General features: G+C 42.1%; 1 protein-coding gene across 1 annotated transcript in view; it reads right to left on the bottom strand.

The window, feature by feature from the left end:
* LOC137374646 (interleukin-10 receptor subunit beta-like) overlaps positions 1-11838 on the bottom strand; it is a 40765-nt gene extending 28927 nt beyond the window's left edge. The window contains exons 1-3 of the mRNA XM_068041097.1: positions 11805-11838; positions 11040-11171; positions 5691-5814 (exon numbers count right to left, since the gene is read on the bottom strand). Coding sequence (XP_067897198.1) covers positions 5691-5814; positions 11040-11097 — 182 coding nt within the window. The 5' untranslated portion in view covers positions 11098-11171; positions 11805-11838. The remainder of the gene's footprint in view (positions 1-5690; positions 5815-11039; positions 11172-11804) is intronic.
* Positions 11839-13204: the final 1366 nt, after the last annotated feature.

The following is a 13204-nucleotide window of genomic DNA, read 5'->3' as shown; positions in this document are numbered from 1 at the left end:
ATACCACATTGCATATAAAAGTCAACTAATCACCCTTGTGCATTGCTTTAGTGCCTGTCTTTGCCTTTCCAATTGCTCCGATACAGCACTCTCCAGTGGCTGCAGCATGGTTGGTGGAAGGCTCTTGACTTGCAGTGGAGGAGACTACTGATGACCTTGCAGCATGACCTTGAGCAGCTCTGGGCCTATAAGGCCTGACTTCGGACTGCACCATCTCACTATGGGCGGCAGCAGTATGGGCTGGCTGGCTGGCTGACAGGCAACAGCAAGGGCAGTGGCGGAGCGGCGGTGGTGAGAGGACAAATATTGTCACCCGGAGAGAGGAAAGCAGGCTTATGTTCCACAGAGTCACTGCTACTTCCCTGGGGCAGTGCCTCAGCAATCCTAGAAATTTGTTGGAGGACAGATTGCTGAACTGCTGTGACACCCTGCAAGCTCCTTTGAAAACCAGTATCTGCAGCCATGATGGCAGCGGTCTGAACGTGCCTGGAAGCAAGCTGACCTGATAGGACAGAAGTCTGAGTTTCCCCTACAGCACCCAGATGTTGGGTTGCTTCTGCTTGTGTTGCAATGGAAGCTGAGACATCGGCCATCAGACGTTGCAGCCATGATGGTATCATTCTGAGCTTCCACTACAGCACCCAGTTGTTGGGTAGCTTCAGTTGAGACATTTCAACCTCACAGAATTTATAAATCAATCAACAAGATCGGCGCAGGCTTGGAGGGCCGAATGGCCTGTTCCTGTGCTGTACTGTTCTTTGTTCTTTGCTTCCATAAGAGGTAAAAGGATAATCAACAAACGTGTCCCTTACTGTCCACAACATTCTGAAAAAACAGTTAGGCAGACAAAACCATGTGCGCATTTTCAGTGAAACACACAGGAACTGGAAAAATTCCAAGATGACCTGGTAAAAGTGATGTCAAATATGCAGTGTTGCCTCTGACATCACCTGCGCCAGCTCTAGCAGTGTACAATAGATGAAAAGCAGGAATAAATTCTTTCAATTAGCCTTGACTTAACTTTGGGGCCGGTCAAATGGATTAAAATAGCTCTTTCTGTTCCTATACTCTGCAATGTTCGTAACAAGCTCACATTCTTCCAGCTTTTACCAGATTCACAAACTCTGAGCAGGACCTCAATGCTAACTCTATGAGTTATGTCATGCATAATGTGTACAATCAGAAAATCTGCACTTTTGTTCTTCCACCGCAGCAATAGTCTGTATTGCTAACATATGATAATGATTTGGTCAATATGCAATGAAGTACTGCCTGATTTCCCATGGTGTTGCTCATAAGTATGTCTGAATTTTCTGGTCCTGCTGAGACAGGTTTGGTGACAGGACCAGGAGCAAAATTAGAAAATCTGATGTTATGGCGTCTCCCCGACACAATCCTGCGTCCAAGTGATCTTGCTGGAGGCGGGGTCTGACCAGCACCAGTTACCTGCCTGGTAATGGAGGGCAGATAATTAGGCTTCCTCAAGTCCCCACTTGGGGTCACATTGGTGCTGCTGCTGGGACTTCCTGATAGCGGATGAGCTCCCTGCAGAGGCTGAATCCTGGCCCTCGCCTGGAGCAAGGCCTCTTTTAAAATCCCCCATCACACAGCTGTATCAGGGGGCTGCAGACCATCCTTTGGAGTGACTCCCCCTCAACATTGATGGCCTGTCAGCTGTGGCCACACTTACTTTGTATACATTTAAAAATCTTCAGAGGCGTCCTCGCAATCTCCTACCTATAATGGCAGCACCCACACCTCCCAGTGTGGCTGCTGGCTGTACATCGCTGTGGGCCCTTCCATTGGGCCTGTCTGGTCTGCTGGCCACTTGAAATTGGACTGGGCTGCCGGAGGTGGTTTCTTAATTAGCTGTCTCCGGGAAGATTGTGACAAACGTTCTGTCACGACCACCTCTGGGTTCCTGACTCGGAACTGAGTATGACGTCGGATGTCCCGATTAACTCAGCAATATCCAGACTGCAGTCTGGGGTGTGGAGTAAGGCTGTGATGTTTGTTGGCTTTGTGGAGGTGTGGTTACCTTGGCGTGTCTCTAGAAGACCTTGCTTTGCAACTCGCTGAGGAAGTTGTCTAAATAGGCACATCCTGAGATCTCAGAGGCTGGGAATTCTGCAGTGAGTAATTCACCTTCTGGCTTCCCAAAGCCTATCTAACACAAGGCACAAGTCAGCAGTGTAATGGAGTACTCTTCACTTGCCTGGATGGGTGCAGCTCCAACAATACTCAAGAAGCTCACATCATCCAGGACAAAGCAGCCCCGCTGATTGGCACTCCATCCACCATCTTAAACATTCACTCCCTCCAGCAATGGTGCACAGTGGCAGCAGTGCATAGCATCTACAAGATGGACTGCAGCAACTTGCCACGGCTCCTTTGGCAGTGCCTTCCAAACCCGCAACCTCTCCCACCTAGAAGAACAAGGGCAGCAGGTAGATGGAAACACCACCATGTGCATATGCCCCTCCAAGTTACATATCATCCTGACTTGGAAGTATATCACCATTCCTTTATTGTCACTGGGTCAAAATCCTGGAACTCTTTTCCTAACAGCACAATGGGTGTATCTACACCACAGGGACTGCAGCAGTTCAAGAAGGTGCCTCACTACCACATTCTAAGGGCAATTGAGGATGGGAAATAAATGCTCAAATCCCATGAATGAATAAATTGTCATGAAGACTCCACCTGCCAAGAATGAGGCATATTAATTTCATCATATGAACATGAATTTTAAACTGTTGCTGGAGTGAAGAAATGACTTGTTTAAAACTATCACCAGACATTTGGCTGGAGGACATTTGCATACTAAGATAGGGTGCTTGTGGAGACAAAGCAACTACTCCCTGGTTCAATTAACCCAAATGGATTTTGATCACCAGACACTGAAGGTGTAAAGAAAGCTCGCATTCCAGTGTCTGCCAAGATGATAAAATTCCACAAACGCAGGAGTGGTTAAACCAGCTGGTCACGTGACTAACCTGCTGGTCCAGACTTTTTTGAACTAGACACAGGAAAGTTTGAAGACAGACTGCAGATTGCAACTGAACCTGGAACAAGAGAGCCTTTCTCCTGGCTGCCTCTCTCTTGCTTTCTCACAAGCCTCCGGACCCACTGAAGTCGTTTAAACATCAAAAGAGAGAAGACTCCTACGTCAAAACAAGTTAAAGCGTACACTCGGCCCCAACAAACGGCAAAACTTACCGGCAACCAAAGACTCCACATCAAACTTAAAGGACTGTAATTACAACCCAACTATTGCCTCAAACTTTTCCCCTTTATTCTTTCTACTTTTTCTGTCTCTATCTGCATGTGTGTTATCGCGTATGCATGCTAGTGTGGTCGTGTCGCGCATTCACAGTTGTTAACCGGATTAGAGTTTAAGGTTAATAAACTTCCACCTTTCATATTTAAATCTAAGGAAATCTGTCTGATTGATTTCTGTGCTTTACAATTAGAAAGCAGTGAACGAGGATTCACTGAGAGGGGAGCTAAAACACAGTGTTTTTAAAATTAAACCCTGTTATGGTTAAACTAGTCAAAGGCTGAGAGGGAATCTCTAGACCCCTTTCTCACCTGGTCATAACAAAATAAAGAAAACAGAAGCTACTTTTTGTTGCTGCCCGTCCTTTCTCTAATTTGGCAGCTGCTTGCAAATCCATGACTCCTTTCCCTTGGGGTCATTACAAGCCAAAGGGAAATTACTTGCTTTCTTTCTTTTCATAATATCTTTAAAGAAATGTTCAGTTGTGACGTTACTATTTTACAAATATTATATTTAAACCAATCAGGTGAGTGCGATATATATTTTGTATGTGTGATAAAGTACGATGTGTGATATTTCGATTTGTGACAAATGTGTGCTAGAGATGGAAGACTGAGAATAATATAGACAAAATCAGTACAAAACCATATCTTCTCATGAAACCTGATTAATCAATAATATAATACAACTGAATATCAACAGTGCAGCGAACTTGATAGTTCAATACTTTAGTGTTTTGATGTTCATTATAGTTCACAAGTCGTGGGAGTCAGTTGCCAGCATTCGCCAGAGCTGGCGGGCAGCCATAAAGACAGGGTTAAATTGTGGCGAGTCGAAGAGACTTAGTAGTTGGCAGGAAAAAAGACAGAGGCGCAAGGGGAGAGCCAACTGTGCAACAGCCCCAACAAACAAATTTCTCTGCAGCACCTGTGGAAGAGCCTGTCACTCCAGAATTGGCCTTTATAGCCACTCCAGGCGCTGCTTCACAAACCACTGACCACCTCCAGGCGCGTATCCATTGTCTCTCGAGATAAGGAGGCCCAAAAGAAAGAAATAGTTCTAGATGGACAGTGCAGACATGTTATACAATTGTGGTGTATGTTTTCTCAATTCCTATTTACGTATCTCAGCAAATTAAATATGTGGACAATTCCCCTTCTCACCAAGCACTGATTAGCAGTGACCAGCTGTAAATCATAATTCAGTAACAACCTATTCCTTTTTTTGGTGAATAAGTAACTTTGTGAAAGCAGATTGGAGAGCTATGGCACTTGCATGCTTCCCTTTAGATTAATTTCATAAAGCGAAGTGGGCTTTGAGTACAAATGCAAAGCATGTTATCTTTATTCTTATCACACTTGTTATTTTTCATGTTACAGCTTTAGCGTCTCAGTATTGAGCTTCCTTGACATGATGAGCACATCACAGTTAGAAGAGTAAATAGAGAAGCCAGAAATGTAAGTGCTTGAATACTTAACATTTAATTTATAAATACATTTATGCCACCCCTGTCTCTGTAACCTCCTCCAGCCCCATAATCCTCTGAGATCTCGGCATTCCTCCAATTCTGACCTCTTGCACATCCCCAATTTTTACTGCTCCCCCATTGGTGGCCATGCCTTCAGCTGCCAATGGTCTAAGCTTTGGAATTCCCTTCCTAAACCGTTCCACCTCTCTACCCTTCTCTCCTCCTTTTAAACACTTCTTAAAGCCTACTGCTTTGAAAGAGCTTCCCTAATATCTCCTTATGTAGATCAGTGTCAAATTTTGCTTGATAATGCTCCTGTGAAGCACCTTGGGACGTTTTACCAGGTGAAAGCTGCTACATAAATGCAAGTAGTTGTTGTTGCTGATTTTGAAGTGTCACCACTGTTGTAATGGGAAACATGGCAGCCAATTTTCACACAGCAAGGCCCCACAAACAGCAATGTGATAATGACCAGATAATTTGTTTTAGTGATGTCGGTTGAGGGATAAATATTGTCCAGGACACTGGGAAGAACACCCCTGATGTTCAAATCGTGCAATGGAATCTTTTACATTCACCTGAGAAAGCAGCTTACGTCTCAGCTGACAGTGCAGTGCCTGCTCAGTGCTGAAATGTCAACCTAGATTATGGGATCAACCTTCTAATTCAGAGGTGAAAGTGCTACCCTTGAGCCAAGGCTGACACTTAGAGGCAACAGTAGATTAACACCAGTTAGCATGCTTTTTCATTCAATATTGACAGCTATATGGCCTCATTGTAGTTTTAATATGAACAGTAAGCATTCAGGAAGCATCTTCTTTATTTATTCCATCTGCCCACTTCTCACTTGTTAGCCACTCATAGCCAACAGTTTTGGATTTGGAGACAGTAGCCAATTAATACTATCATTATAATGTACATTTGCTATGTAATATCACTCACCTTTGATACTCAACTGAATAATGGACATTGCCTTTGTGGTAACTGACTGGGTTCCATTGAAGTAGATTCTTAAAGTTGATAGAATACATTCTTACATTCTGTGGTGCAGGTAGCTTTCCAAAAACTATATTGATGACAAAACAAAGGTTTTATGTGTATGTTTACTACAGGGAGTATTGTTCTGGATTTCATGTCAAACAAGAGTCTTCTATTGTTATATATTTGGTCAACTGACATAAGGTCAAACATTTTTTGTTATTTTACTATAGAAAATGCTTTATATTTCCTCAGCTTTTCCCCTCGGAGTGCAGAAAGGAAATCAGGCAAAAAGGATTGCATGCTTATAGTTGACCCCTGCTGGGATTTTTCATATATTTAGCTTAATGGATGGAAAATTGAGTGGACTCCATTATGGACATGCAATGCCCCCCACACCAGCACCACCCACCCTCCCTGCCCCTCAAGCCGTCTACAATTTTCCTCACTATTTTGCAGTGTTCTGTAGCCTGGCATAAAAGCAACAATAACCCAGTCACTTTTAGTGCCAAAATACTCAAAAAAGACACCCCAGTTCCTCAGAAGCTCACACTTAAAAGTAGAGATGACTCAATTAATGATAAGAATTCACCCATAAACCACCTCCTTGTTTTTGGTTTATGTAATGGGCTGCTTTACAACACACCTTGTGTCATTGGGTAGTGGTTGCAGCTTTGTCCTGAGGCAAATTGTATAGTTGGTCCAATGTAAAGTTACTCAAATTGAGTTTAAGGAAGGCGGTGTGAGAGTGCCTTAAGGAGGTACACCCTGACTACTTTGACGTTGCGCCAGTAAAGTTCCAATAGGTGTAAAGTAATGTTTGAAAACTTTCTAGATTGTGTTTTGAACTTAATTTTAAGGTTTTAATGATGGCAAAATGCCAACTATTCTTCCAGCTCTTCATTAAAAATATAATGACAGTTGGACATATTTCATTGAACAATGGTGAATCTTGTGCAGAATTCCATTTTTAAATTTGAAATATCATAAATATGAAGTTTTATCAGTGACTGTTAATGTCTGTCCTACCGTCCATCATAAAGGAAAACTCAGGTGGTTAAGCAAGTGAGTAGCTGAGCCATATAGCTGAGGGCAATCTCAGGTTCAGACCTGTGTTGAGTCACTAATCTTAGGTGGAGTCCCCAATGAAAAGATGTGAAAAGGGTAAGAGGCCACAAGGAGGGGTCCAAGTGGAATGAAAATTCTGAAGACAGGGGCTGTGCAGAGGGAAGACTACTAGTCAAAGTAATGGGCACAGAAGAAAAGCTCAACAGTGTACTGAGCTTAAAGTTCATTGAGCCGGGGATGTAAGGGGATTATGCTGATTGTGTGGGGCAGAGAGGGGATAGTGATAACTGTGCTTCGGATATGTCTTCCTTTTTTCTTGACCAAGGATTCCCCTTCACTGTGGTTGACAGGGCCCTCAACTGTGTCCATTTCCCACACTTCTGCTCTCATCCCTTCTCCTCCCTCCCAGAACCACATAGGGCTCTCCTTGTCCTCACCTTCCAATCTACCAGGCTCTGTATTTAACAGATCATCCTCCACCATTTGCGCCACCCTCAGCATGATGCCACCACCAAATACATCTTCCCCTCCTCTTGCTTTTCAGCATTCCAAAGGGGCTGCTTTCACTGTGGCGCCCTGGTTCACTCCTCAGTCACGCTCCACAACACCCCTTCCCTTCCCATGGCACTTTCCCTTGCAAGTGCAGGAGATGCAACACCTGCCTTTTTTACCTCCTTCCTTCCCACCATCCAGGGCACCAAACACTTTTCCAGGTCAAACAGTGATTTACTTGTACTTCTTTCAGTTTGATATATTGTATTCGCTGCTCTACATTGGGGAGAGCAAACGCAAATTGGGTGATTGCTTTGTGCAACACCTCTGTTCAGCCCACAAGCATAACCCTGAGCTTCCGATAGCCTGCCATTTTAATTCTCTGCCCCACTCCCACTCTGATCTCTCTGTCCTCAGGCTCCTACACTGTTCCCATGAATCTCTATGTAAGCTTGAGGAACAGCACCCTATCTTTCAATTAGGCACTTTACAACCTTCCAGTCCCAACAATGAATTCAACAATTTCACAGCACAATCTCTGCCCCCATTATTTCAGACAGCAACTGCTGGTATGATTCGGCTATTGCCAGGTACATCTCCTCTTGACCCATCTTTTGTTCCCTTACTTGTTCCATTACCAACTCCCTTTGTCTTGCACCATCATCCCTTTTGTCATTTAATCGCTCCTGCCTTTTACCCTATCACAGACCTTCCCTTTTGTTTTACCCTTCCCACCGCCACCCCCCCCCCCACTCCCCCCAACTGCCCACAATCTCCATTTTGCCTGCTCTGTACTTGTTTAAAATCTGCAACATCTCTAACTTTTTCCGGTTCTGAGGAAAGGTCATTGACTTGAACATTAACTCTGTTTCTCTCTCCACAGATGCTGCCTGACCTGGTGAGTATTTCCAGCACTTTCTGTTTTTATTTCAGATTTCCAACACCCGCAGTGTTTTGCTTTTGTGGTGAGAAATAGTGTCTCCCTCATGATGTGCCATGCAAGTCATTTGCAGTTTGTATTTTAACATAACATAATGGTCTGCAGTAAATAATCATCTTTATTTGTAAAGAAAAAGACGAACGGGAGGTTCTTTGATTCCCTTTTATTCATGAACTTGCATAAAGCAGCAAACCTGTGTGCAACACTTTGGGAAATTTTTAGATGAAGGGATATGACTGGTTTCAATTGCTGGGAAGTGTCAATTATGAAAGATTACAGCCAACTACATTAAATCTCATATGGATGAACAATCAAGAGACTTTGTTCTAGGGAAAATATATTTAAAAATGTAAAAGCATTGATGGGTACGGGAGAACTGATACAAGAGATGATATTTCAATTGCTGTCAAATGTCAAAGGAAAGCAAATGATTATATGCCCAGGACACTTACTGTTATTTATTTAAAATGTTAGAAATGGTAAATATTTTGCTTGGCTTGTCACAGAGAAAATTAGTTTGATTATCAATTGAGCCTGCTTTAACAAACATGCAACTGGGGAAAAGCCTTGTGGTCCCCAGTTTTCTATTTCATATTGCTTATCCCATGGGAGCCACCCAAAAGGGGTCTGTGGAGTGAACTCTCAACATTCCAACTGAGGGTCAGTTGAAAGCAACTGAAGCGAACTACAAAGATATTACTTTCTTTTTTTAGCAATTGGGAACTTTGTGTCAGCCAGATATTATAATAGGTTCTTACTATGTCTCCTGCTTCTATGTAATATTATGCTTGTAAATAAATTGAAAATGCTAATTTTAACATGAATATATTGGTCTGATATTCTGTATTTTCTGGTGAGCATACCCCATGTGTATTAAAGCATGGTAATGGGGTAATGATCTAATTCACATAAGCATGCAGGTTTTGGCTGACAGGAGACTCAGTTTATAGAAACCTCCTTTTCACTGTGAAGGTGAATTAAAAGCATTGGGAGAAATGCCGAAAATGCAACAGTGAAAGAATAACAGGATTAAAGCTCAAAATGAATCAACAGTCAACCAGAATGGAATATCCTGTTTATGGTTAAAAACAGAAGAGAAAATAGGAAGGAAAAGAGAACCACATTTATAAATAGGAACTATGGAACATGTATTAAGCCAGACTATAACGAAAACACTGTTAACTAAGCTCAGCTAATTATCAAAATACATTTCAACATTTCAAAGTCAAATTTCATACAGCATTTGAATACTGCAGCTATTTTGTTCAAGTGCACTTCCTCTCATTCTCAAATCACATGTACGTTTGGCACTCATCAATAAGTTATCATTGTTCCCTGCATGTGATGTGTCTATTAGTTAGGTGATACTATGCTGTCAGTTTTCTAGACATAGCTTTATTCAGTAACTATACACAAAGCAACAAGTATTGCTGCAGTGTTAAGTAGATATAAGCAATCCCAAGGACATGTGCGAGCCTGATGATTATATATTTAAATCAATAAAATCTTGTGATAAATATATTTTCTTATGTTAAATCTGATACTGTATTTAGGATTAAGCAATGATTAATAGTGGGGCAATGATTGGAACAGAGACCATTTTCAGCATAAGTTCATTAAAGGCTTATATTAGGGAAACATTTTACACACAGGATAATAAATTTGTGGAATAAGGTTCCCGTTAGGATAGTAAAGACACAAACGTTCAAAATACAGTTGGATGCTAGGTTGGGAACATTAAGCTACTAAAGGGATAGAATTAAATGGACTGCATGGCCTTTTATCAGACCTGGGTTCGATTCTGGGTACTGCCTGTGCGGAGTTTGCAAGTTCTCCCTGTGTCTGCGTGGGTTTTCGCCGGGTGCTCCGGTTTCCTCCCACATCCAAAGACTTGCAGGTGATAGGTAAATTGGCCTTTGTAAATTGCCCCTAGTGTAGGGAAGTGATAGGGAATATGGGATTACCGTAGGGTTAGTATAAATGGGTGGTTGTTGGTCGGCACAGACTCGGTGGGCCGAAGGGCCTGTTTCAGTGCTGTATCTCTAAATAAAAATAAAATAAACAAATAAAAAAACACAGGAAATGCTGGAAAGACTCAGCAGGTCTGGCAGCATATATTGGGAGAGAAACAGGGTTAACGTTGCAGGTCGTGACCATTTTATTTGAGTAGTCTGCTGTTTCTCCCCAAGGTGGTAAATGTTCCATATCAGAGAGGTAAAACCGAAAAGGCCATCAGACTCCATGCTTTGGGCATTATCAAAATAACGTTAATGATTATTGTGAAATAGAAAGTGTCATGTTCATAGAAACGGGAGGGTCCCACGATTTAGTAGGTGGATTACTTAAGGAGATAAGTGGATATTCACCGGTTTTGGTTAAAAAATAAATGTGGGGCCCTCAGTGGCAACTTTAGGCAACTATCGCATCTATCACGAATGCAGAGCACTTGTGTGTAGATTGCCATATCATTTGGGGTATTTCGTCAGATCTTTAAATAAGCTTTCCAAACATCCTAACAGGCCATTTCGAAGGATTCGTTGTGGATCGGATTGAAAAGTAGTAAACGGGAAGTTACCATTCCTACTCCTAAATGGTTCACAGCCTTGAATTTGTTTATTCGGTGCCTTTCCATCACAAATCCGTAAACAAAATAAAACCATCCAACTCGAAACAAGGTTTGGAAAATTGAAACTAATTCCCCAGCTTTGTTGATTCCCGAGATTTCGTTTGCCAGTACAAGTCTGATACAACGCCAGGCTGGTTAAAACTCTCCCCGGTCTATAGTTCCTGAAATGACATATAGAGTAACTAACCTGTGACAATTAAAGCTGATGTGAACACGGAATGAAGCAAGATTCTGTCCACAGCCATCTCTCTCTCTCTCTCTCTGTTCGCTCTGTCTCGATTACTGACATCAGTGTTTCCTCATTCTTTCAAACCAGGTACTAAACGTGGAACAAGGGTTACAATACTGGGCGGAGATTACCTGGAACAGTCTGCAATGGCACTTCCCAGAATTATGCAATGACAGTCTGCCCTTTGGCTCATGCATTTGTTAGCTAATTGCTGGAACACAGAAAGCCACAGCTAATTTAAATACAGAAATAGCTGTGGAAAAACTAGGTAAATCATCTACTGGAGGTTTAAAGACAGAACTGATATTATTGTTCAGAGAATGATGCAGCAAAGGAGGCCGTTCGCCTGTGCCAGCGATATTACTGCTATTGCATCGCGAACTTTGTGCTTTAAAATATCTTTAACTCATATTCGATGCAATTCAAATCAACCGTAAGGTCAACACCAAGGTGCATGCAAAATTGTGCTTTCAGAGCGGTATGTGTTTGACTGTTCCTGGAACAGACTCTGTCCTGAAAAACAATACCATAGACAAAGGCAGCAACTTCAGAAAGGATTTCGAGCTACTGCAATAAAAAAAAAATCCAGGCTAAAGTCATATTGAACACTTTCCACATTTTTAACCGGCTGCTTTTATTTTAAGTTTTCTCCCTCTTTAAGTCGCCGAAGACAGTTGCATAATTTTCCAGCTGTGAAGGACTGCAGCAGATCCGATACTATACCTCTATCAGCGTCATTCCTGATGTGAGTCCGGGGTTTTGGTGTTTCTCCCTGCTGCTAGGATATCTGGAGATCCTCCTGTATATTCTCTGGTAGTTTACTAGGAAAACTGATTAATTAGAAATGTATCTGTTAGAATACTGCTACCCTGTAATGCTAAGAATACCTGTACACATGTATATGTTTTGTTTTACCTTTGTATTAATCTAAGAGACTGTTAAACCTTGCAAGTACAGATAACATTAGGGAAGGGGTAGTAGGGGGAGTGGGACAATAAAAGGTTAATGGGTAATCTGACTAATTCATTTAAAAGAACAGCAGAAATCAAAGAACAGCAAGCAGAGGCAGCTGCAGTCCCAGGGGAACATAGACTAGGTATCTTAATTGAAATGTGATAAGGAGTAAGGGAGGACTGGTTAAAGGTCTGCTCAGGTCAGGAAAAAACCCCCCGACCCGAACCTAATAGAACCACATTGGACCCGAGCCCGACCCGGCCTGAGTCCCTCCATTTTTTCCTGAGCCAGACCCGACCACCAGAATGTTCACTTTACCTACCTTCCAATTCCGAATCAGTTTCTTTTTAAACAACCTTTCAAGTCCAATTAATACTGTGTGTGTCTGACCCGGGCCCGACCTGAACCCGAAAGCCCAACCCGGAAGAGCGACCCAACCCAAACCCGACACATGTTGTCGGGTCCCGTCAGGTTCGTGTCGGGTAGCAGGCCTTTGGGATTGGTGTCCTGGTTCAAGACATGATGAGGGGAAGGAAACTACATGTTTACAGTGTAAAAGACACCCCTTTGTATTGCCACAGCTGCACTGATAACAGTGAATTTCTGTTTGCCTTTCTTCTATCCTGCTCACTTTAAGAAAGAAATCTCCATCATGTAAAGTGCTTGGAGATGTTTTTCTTCACTGAGGATCACTATGGAAATGTAAGTTGTTATTACTGTGAGGCTCCTTTCACTTTTCTTCAGAGCTTTTTACTAAATTGAAAATCCTTCCAGAAATTTATTTTAAGATGTGTGGACTCAATAACACAAGGATGAATTGTTATTGGTTGTAGAGCGGATGGAAACACAGACTTCCATCACTGAAAACTATTTCAAAACTTTAAAAATATTCATTCAAAGTGAAGCATTGGAACCACCCTATAGATGACAGTAATGAAAGCAATGTCACTAATTACCATGCCCATGTTAGGATTAAAATAAAAACAAGAAATGCTGGAAACACTCAGCAGGTTTGGCAGCACCTGTCAGATTAAAATGTGGATTTCTCAATTCTTATTTTGAAAGCATTTGATACTGAAATGGAGAACTGAAATTAATGAGATTTGAAAAAATTTCTTAAGTAGTGTTCAGCCACAAACAGTTTTCACTAAGCCCACAATCAACTTTGG

The sequence above is a fragment of the Heterodontus francisci genome, chromosome 10, assembly GCF_036365525.1.
Source record: "Heterodontus francisci isolate sHetFra1 chromosome 10, sHetFra1.hap1, whole genome shotgun sequence".
Lineage (NCBI taxonomy): Eukaryota > Metazoa > Chordata > Chondrichthyes > Heterodontiformes > Heterodontidae > Heterodontus > Heterodontus francisci.
This window is presented reverse-complemented; position numbering and strand designations above follow the sequence as displayed.